Source organism: Pituophis catenifer, unplaced genomic scaffold (assembly GCF_029215685.1).
Source record: "Pituophis catenifer annectens isolate HBS135680 unplaced genomic scaffold, rPitCat1.0.hap2 SCAF_6, whole genome shotgun sequence".
NCBI lineage: Eukaryota > Metazoa > Chordata > Lepidosauria > Squamata > Colubridae > Pituophis > Pituophis catenifer.
In genome coordinates, this window is record NW_027256886.1 from 5,271,819 (window position 1) to 5,280,243 (window position 8,425).

Consider the following 8,425-nt stretch of genomic DNA (forward strand, 5'->3'; position numbering starts at 1 on the left):
CTCACTTTATGACCTTTCTTGCCACAGCTGTTCACTGAATCACTGCAGTTATTGAGCTAGTAATAGGGTTGTTCAGTGAATCTGGCTTCCTCATTGACTTTGCTTGTCAGGAGGTCACAAACCTGTCCTTGGGACACAGCAAAGGTCATAAATCTGAACCCGTTGCCAAGCATTTTAACTTCAGATCACATGATCACGGGGAATCCTGCGAAAGTCATAAGTGTGAAAAAAACGGTCATAAGTCATTTTTTTCCCAGTGCCATTGTAACTTCGAACGATCCCTAAACGAACTGTTGTAAGTCAAGGATTACTTGACCTTTACTAAAACCCAGTAGATCTCTGAAATCATTAGTTGCTAAGATGAAGAAGAAACAGAAGGGAAAAAAAAAATCCCAAGGCTTCAGCAGTGGACTTTTCAAAACCATCAAGCCAGTGTGCCTTTCAAAAACGCTCCGTTTCCACTTTCGTTTTTTTCCTAAACCCCATCCTCCTTAGACAAGCTGGTTAGCAAATGAGGACACTGAAGCAGAACAGAAAGCATCAGAAGGAGGGATAAATTGCTTCAGATACCTTAGGAACCAGCTGCGCTCTTCCACTTGATCATGTATTCAGATAGCAGGATTTTGATATTTTTGGTAACGAGACACATGTGCCTGATTATAATGGAGGGGGGAAATTACAGACATTGAGAAACATCCTTTGATCAGCGTGACAGAAAGTAGTCTTGAAATGATCAGGCCTTAAGGCTGAATTTTGAAGATGTTCTTGGCAGATGGTTTGCAAAAAAAGATAGGAAGATTAGAAAATATATATATATTGAAACTTCACTGACTTGATTATCATTGGGTATTAAAGGCTGGCCTTTTTTCTTCCTCCTGCATTTTGCATTTTGATGAGGTTAAAATAATAACAGGTTGTCCTCGACTTAGCCACAACTGAGCCCATAATTTCTGTTGCTGAACAAGAGAGTTAAAAGTGCCCTTGGCCGCTTTTTGGGACCGCTTGTGCCAGTCATGAAGTGAATCACTGCAGTTCTTAACGTTAGTGACACAATTGTTAAGGGAATCTGGCTTCCCCGTCGATTTTGTGAGAACTGGGACTCTGCATGTTCTGTCTCCGTCCCACACACGCACCCCCACAGACGACCCGGAGTTAATAAGCCACACGACAAAGTCTTTGAAGATAAAGCTGGCAGCAACCCAGTGGCTAGCTGCCAATTCAGACTTTACTCACACAAAACAAAGATTAGACTGCAAGCATTCCGATAAAGCAGGCAAAGTTTCAGCAATACAAGGATTAGTCCAAATGCAGTCCGACAAGGCAGGCAGAAGTCCAGTAATGCAGAGATCATGGATTATTTCTAGTTTTTGCTCGTCACAAACTGAACCGGCCACCACACCCACATTTATACCCTGTGGGGTGTGGTCCAGTGACTCAGTTAATCTCTGGCACGCCTTCCCCTCTGCTGCGCACGCTTCTCCCTGCGCCGCTGTCGAGGATCCAGCCAGCACTTATCTCCTTCGTCGCTGTCCACCTGTGGCTGCAGGGACGTGCTTGGCTCTGAGCCTATCTTTTGGCCTTCGGTGTCCTCTGGAGGCATTGCCAGAGAGGAGGGCCCTGGAGAGGGAGGCCTTGCCAACTCCTCTCCCTCACTCTCAGAGTCTGCATCTGTCGATAGCCCAGGCTCAGGCAACGGAGCCACAACACTGCAACTGTCATAAATATGAGTCAGTTGTTAAGCATCTGAATTTTGACCGCGTGACCCCGGGGATGCTGCAATGGTCGTAAGCGTGGAAAATGGTCATAAGTCACTCCTTTCGGTACCTTTGTAATTGTTGTAAGTCAAGGAGAACTGTATTTCTCTGGGAATGGAGTGCTGACTGATAAGTGCTAACAATGTTGACTGTCACTGTTTTCCTAGCAAGCAAGCAACAAAACTCACAAACACCACGAATTCCCATTGGGCCTCTTACTTCTGATCAACATCAGGTGTGCATTACCTGAGTGCCAGGTTTATATGACGTCCTACAAAGCCTTGGAAGGACAGCCCTCAAAAGTGGCCATTGCACAGTTAATTTCTATTTCTGTTTCTCAAATGTTCACACGCTGCCAGCTTCCAGATCCTTAAAAGGGGTTTGCAAAGAAAAAACAAAAAGAAGTTTGCCTAGAACATTAACGAAACATTCAGTTAAAACCACCAGCAATTTATAGCCTGCTCAGCAAAGAGGTTTCTCAGACCTTTTGCAATGCTATCAAGGTAGTTAAAATAGCAATAGCCCTTAGATTTACATACCGCTTCACAGTGCTTTACAATCCTCTCTTAAGCGGTTTACAGAGTCAGCCTATTACCCAGGGGTGAAATGCTCCCGGTTCGGACCGGATCGCCCAATCTGGTAGCGATGGCGATGGGTGGTTCGGAGAACCGGTAGCAAAAATCCCTGCACACCCCCCCCCCCCATGCCCAGCTGAGCCGCATGATGATCAGAGGCTGTTTTTTTTTACTTTTAAAAGCATTTTTTCTACAACCTCTTCGGCCGAAGAGGTTGTAGAAAAAAAAAATGCCTTTAAAAGCCTCTGGCGATCCCAGCTGAGTTGCCTGATCATCAGAGGCTTCTAAAAGCATTTTGTTCTGCAACCTCTTAAAGTTGTAGAAAAAAATGCTTTTAAAAGTAAAAAAAAAAAAGTTGGCCACGCCCACCCAGTCACATTACCCCACCACTACCACCAAGCCACGCCTACAGAACCGGTAGTAAAAAATTTAAATTTCACTGCTGCTATTACCCCCCAACAATCTGGATCCTCAGTTTACCAACCTTGGAAGGATGGAAGGCCGAGTCAACCTTGAGCCGATCAAGATTGAACTGCTGGCAGTCAGCAGAATTAGCCTGCAATACTGCATTCTAACCACTGAGCCACCAAGGCTCCTTTAAAATACATGAAATGGATTATTTTTTTTTTGTTTGTCCTGCCATTTGAAATCCAGCCGCCCTGCTTGGTTCGGAGACCTGAGAAATATTGCAGGCAAACTTCATTGCCAACCTTTCGTAATGTGGCCATCTCCCAGATGTGTCAAGACTCTTTAACTTGGAAACCTCTCTGCCTTTTACATCTGGCATCCTGGGAGTTGTAGTCCAAATTTATTCAGAGGGCGCCATGTTGGGGGAAGGCCAGGGTGTCTTACCTTTCTCCAATGAGGAAGGAAACTGGGCTTGGATGGTTAGGTTCACAACTGGAAGCATTTTAATAAAAAAAACCTGTTTCCTTGTGGCTGAAGTTTTTGTTGTTGTTAGTTGCAAAGTCGTGTCCGACCCATCGCGACCCCATGGACAACGTTCCTCCAGGCCTTCCTGTCCTCTACCATCCTCTGGAGTCCATTTCAGGTCACGCCGACTGCTTCAGTGACTCCATCCAGCCACCTCGTTCTCTGTCATCCCCTTCTTCTTTTGCCCTCCGTCTTTCCCAGCATTAGGCTCTTACCCAGTGAGTCCTTCCTTCTCATTAGGTGGCCAAAGTATTTAATAATAATAACTTTATTGTCATTGTACGTGTATACACAGTATACCCATATAACAAAATTCACTTACCACCCAAAGACCAGGTCCAACACGCATAACAATCCCCAAACACACTCCCACCCACCACAATTCCCTACCCCTAAACCACCCAAACATCCACACAACAGACCAAGTAATGCTGTCCAACAGCTCACTGATGGTGGCCCTTTAGTTCATTGTTGAGTGCAATTATTTAATTCATTGTTGAGAGCCTTGATAGTACAGGGGTTTAGTGCACCCTGTTATTAACACAGCTGCCTGCAATTTCTGCTGGTTCGAATCTCTCCAAGGCTCAAGGTTGACTCAGCCTTCCATCCTTTCTAAGGTAGGTGAAATGAGGACCCAGTTTGTGGGGGCAATAAGCTGACTTTGTATAAAATATACAAAAGAATGAAGGCTATTGCTTAACGCATTGTAAGCCGCCCTGAGTCTCCGGAGAAGGGCGGCATATAAATCAAATTAAAAAAAAAAAAAATTATAGCTCTGGGATAAAAACTATTCAGAAAACGTGTGGTCCGAGTTTTAGTTGTTCTGTCTCTTCTGCCAGAAGGCAACAGTCCAAAAAGATTGTAAGCAGGATGGGGAGAGTCTCTGAGAATGTTGTGCAACTTTCTCAAACAGCGAGATTCGAAGATGTCGTCCAGGGCTGGTAGCTGGAGCCTGATGATATTCTGGGCATTTGAGTTTCATGTTCAGGATCTGGCCTTCTAAAGAGAAGTCAGGGTTGATCTCCTCTAGGACTGACCTGTTCGTTCGCCTTGCAGTCCAAGGGACTGCAGGAGTCTTCTCCTTTTACCTGTTATCTTTTACTGCTATAAAAGGACAAATTTTACTACGAGTAGTCCTTGACTTTCAACCATCTGTTTAGTGGCTGTCGGAAGTTACAACAGCACTGGAAAGTGACCTATGATCATTTTTCACACTTACAACCGTTGTAACATCCCCGGGGTCATGTGATCAAAATTCAGAAGCTTGGCAACTGGCATGTATTTCTGACAGTTGCAATGTCCTGGTGCCATGCAAATCACTTTTGCGACCTTCTGACAAGCAAAGTCAATGGGGAAGCAGGTTCACTTAACAACCAGGTTACAGGTAGTCCTCAGCTTACGACAGTTCCTTTTGGAAGTTACAACGGCACTGAAAAAAAAGTGACTTGTTATGACCGTTTTTTCACACTTAACTACCGTTGCAGCATGCCCCATGGTCTTACGGTCAAAATTTGGATGCTTGGCAACTGACTCGCATTCATGACGATTGCAGCGTCCCAGAGTTATGTGATCCCCTTTTGTGACCTTCTGACAAAGTCAGTGGGGAAACCAAATTCACTTTAACAACCATGCTATCCATTTTAACACTTGCAGTGATTCACTTAAACAAATGTTTCAAAATGGAGCGAAACTCACTTAACAAATGTCTCAGTGACATAAATTTGGGGATCTGTTGTGGTTGTACATCGAGGACTACCTGTACTAACATGAACAAGAGCCTTGGTGGCGCAGCAGACTAAAGTGCTGTTAAATAGCACCAGCTGCCTACAATTACTGCAAGTTCAAATCTCACCAGGCTCAAGGTTGACTCAGCCTTCCATCCTTTTGAGGTAGGTAAAATGAGGACCCGGATTGTGGGGGCAATAAACTGACTTTGTATAAAAAAGAACACCGCTTGGGGGGGGGGGCGAAAGCCCTACTAAGCAGGTATATACAAAAAAGTATGAAGGCTATTGCTTAACGCATTGTAAGCCGCCCTGAGTCTCCGGAAAACGGCGGCATATAAATCGAACCAATAAATAAATAAATAAACTGCCGTGATTCACTTAACAACGGTGGTAAAATTGGGCAAAAAGTCACTTAGCCACAGAAACGTTGGGCTCAACTGTGGTCGTCAGCCGAGGGCTACCGGTATCGAGGCTGAGCGGGCAAAGGTCCTCACAAGCTGACCTCTCCTCTCCTCTTTCCTTCCAGACCTCCTCCGAATGTTCTTCGATGCCTTGTACGACGAGGACGTCATTAAAGAGGATGCCTTCTACAAGTGGGAGTCGAGCAAGGACCCAGCCGAGCAGCAAGGGAAAGGTGTCGCCCTCAAGTCGGTCACAGCCTTTTACACTTGGTTGCGTGAAGCTGAGGACGAATCCGACAACAATTGAGCAGCCCACAAGAGGGGAGGGCGGCGGGGGGGCAGACCGAACCTGCCCCGCTGCTCTGGCCCCTCCTCGGAGCCTGGACTCCCTTGGGCGATGGCGTGGGAAACGAGACGCGGGGCTGACCTCTGCCAACTTTTCTCCTGCCTGCCCTCATAAGACTTATTTTTTTTTTCTTTCCCTTTTTTTTTCTTTCTTTTTTTTTGGTTGGGATTTTTTTTTCCTCCTTTTTTTTTTCGTTTTAACAGCCTGTATTGGTTTGTGTCTGACGATAATAAATTGATGCTCAAGGAGGTAGGTTTGCTGTGGGCACTCCGCTCAGCCCCCCCCCCCTTCCTGGGCGCGCGCCCGGGTGCCTGAATGATTTTCATGAGCGGGGGGCCCCCTAATTCTGGTGCAAAAGCACCCTGAAACACATGTCTTTGATGGAAAGGGGGTGGGCAGCCAACCCAATGCCTATGCTCCTGCCATCTCTTTCTCTCTCCCACTCTCTCTCTCTCTCTCTCTCTCTCCTCTCCTCTCTTACCCCACCCCACCCCACCCTCCCCTCCCTCCCTCCCCACTTTATGGCTGAAATATAGAGATTATATAAATATATATATAAAATATAAATATAGACTTATTAAATCTTTTTGAGGTTGGAGAATAGAACTCTTTAAACTGTCCACACAAACGGCTCTTCCCCCCCCCCCCCCCGATCCTCTCAGATCGTCGGCCACTTTTTTTGGGGGGTGGGTGGGGTTATCACCGCCTGGAATTAACGTAAAAAAACCACCCATCCACCCCACCCCACCCCCCAACCCAGAATGGATGTTTCTTTGGAAAACAATTTTGCAAGCGCAAGAGAAATCATTTCAAAACCTTCACCTTTTGCTGCTTGGGAGTTGCCGGCGTCTCACTGGCCAAGAGGTGAGGGCGGCCCTGAGCTTCCCTGACCCTCCACAAGCCTCCCCCATGGCTGCCTTGGCCTTCTGGGGCCAACCTCACCCCTTCGCAACCCTTCGCCGTCCCGCCTCGTGCCCGCCTCCGAGCGGACGGATTAGAGGCAGTTGCGACCCCGCTTCGTCTGCGCTTGGATAGTTAAAACGGAGCTGCGCGCTTGTTAACGGAAAGGAAAACAAAAAGCAAAAACGACAACGAAACCACAAACAAAACAAAAAAATCAAAAAAAAAAAAAAAGGATAAAATTACCGGTCACGTGAATTTGTAAATATATTTTTTTCTCCTTTCTTTTTTCTTTTTTCCTTTTTTTTTTCCTGGGTTTTTTTTTTTTCTTTACGAAGTATTTAATTGAAGATTCAAAAAAAAAAAGAGAGCATCTTTTCACCGTAAACTGGAAATAATAATAATAATAATAATAAAAAAAAAGAACATTGCTAAACCAAGGTGACGTGTGGGTGATGTCGCAATCCCCCGCCCGATAGTTGGCAGGGACTTTTGGGAGAGAAAAACGCGGCGTCTCGTATCACCCAGTCTGCTAAAAAAATAATAATAATAATAATAAAAGGAGGGAGTGGGCTCGGAGGTTGCCCCGCGTTCGAGTTGCTCGATACGGAACAATTTTGATATGTTATCCGAAGCCTTTTGAAACAGAAGGCATGCTACTTTTAGGGGGGGAAAAGGGGGCAGGTTATCCGAGAAAGAATAGGCCTGAAGAAATTACACGACGAAGAGGAGAGAGGCAACATAGAAAGGGTTACGATAAGTTCTACGGTGCATATGATTACGTGGCGGCCATGGCTAATTTTGATGGGACGTGAAAATAAAGTCTTTGAACAGGTTCCTTGCAAGCTTTGAAGCGTTATAGAGTTGTCTCCCAAATTGTGTTTCGGGGGGAAAAAAAAAAAATCATTCCAATGGCAGTGATCTCCCGTTAACGGTGTTTTAATTGAAAGGTTAATGGCGTTTGTGTCTTGGTCCTGACCAGAGGCCTTCAAAGTTGGCCGCTTTAAGACTTGTGGACTTCAACTCCCAGAATTCTCCAGCCAGCTGGCTGGAGAATTCTGGGAGTTGAAGTCCACAAGTCTTAAAGCGGCCAACTTTGAAGACCTCTGGTCTTGACCATAGATTGCTCTGCTGCTTCCTAGACAGGCCACTCTTGAAGTCCTTAAACCGAAGGGCATGGAGTCTTCCCGCCCTTAAAGGTAGATTAGCACTTGCATTTAACGCAGGTAGTCCTCGACTTACGGCAGTTTGTTCAAAGTTAACAACGGCACTTACGACTGTTTTTCACACTTCCTACCATTGCAGCGTCTCCGTGGTCAGGTGATCGAAATTCAGATGCTTATCAACTGACTCACCTTTATGACCGTGGCAGGGTCCTGGGTTCAAGTGAGATCCCCCTTTTACGATCTTCTGGCAAGCAAAGTTAGTAGAGAAACCAGATTCACTTACTAACTTAACAACAGCGGTGATTAACCAAAAGGGAAAAAAAAATTGGGCAGAACTCAGTTAACCAGCGTCTCGCTTAGCAACAGAAATGTTGGGCTCAAATGAGGTTGTAAGTCAAGGACTACCTGTATATCTCCATAGTAGGGGGGTCTTGGTGATTTTTAAAGGCTTCTGCACTTTAACTCCCAGAATTTCTCAGCTAGCATGGCTGGCTGAGGAATTATGAGAATTCAAATCGTCTCCATGGTCAGGTGATCGAAATTCAGGTGCTTAACTGACTCGTGTTTATGTTTTATGACAGTGGCAGGGTCCTGGGATCAAGTGAGATCCCCTTTTACGATCT

The 8,425-nt window shown here is 45.6% G+C and overlaps 1 protein-coding gene across 7 annotated transcripts in view; it reads left to right on the forward strand.

Annotated features, from left to right (window-relative positions):
- EIF4G1 (eukaryotic translation initiation factor 4 gamma 1) overlaps nucleotides 1-6,885 on the forward strand; it is a 148,859-nt gene extending 141,974 nt beyond the window's left edge. For all 7 annotated transcript variants that reach the window (XM_070945894.1, XM_070945899.1, XM_070945898.1 and 4 more), the window contains one exon: nucleotides 5,516-6,885. In XM_070945894.1, the coding sequence (XP_070801995.1) occupies nucleotides 5,516-5,697 (182 nt within the window). In that variant the 3' untranslated portion in view covers nucleotides 5,698-6,885. The remainder of the gene's footprint in view (nucleotides 1-5,515) is intronic.
- The last annotated feature ends 1,540 nt before the right edge of the window (nucleotides 6,886-8,425 follow it).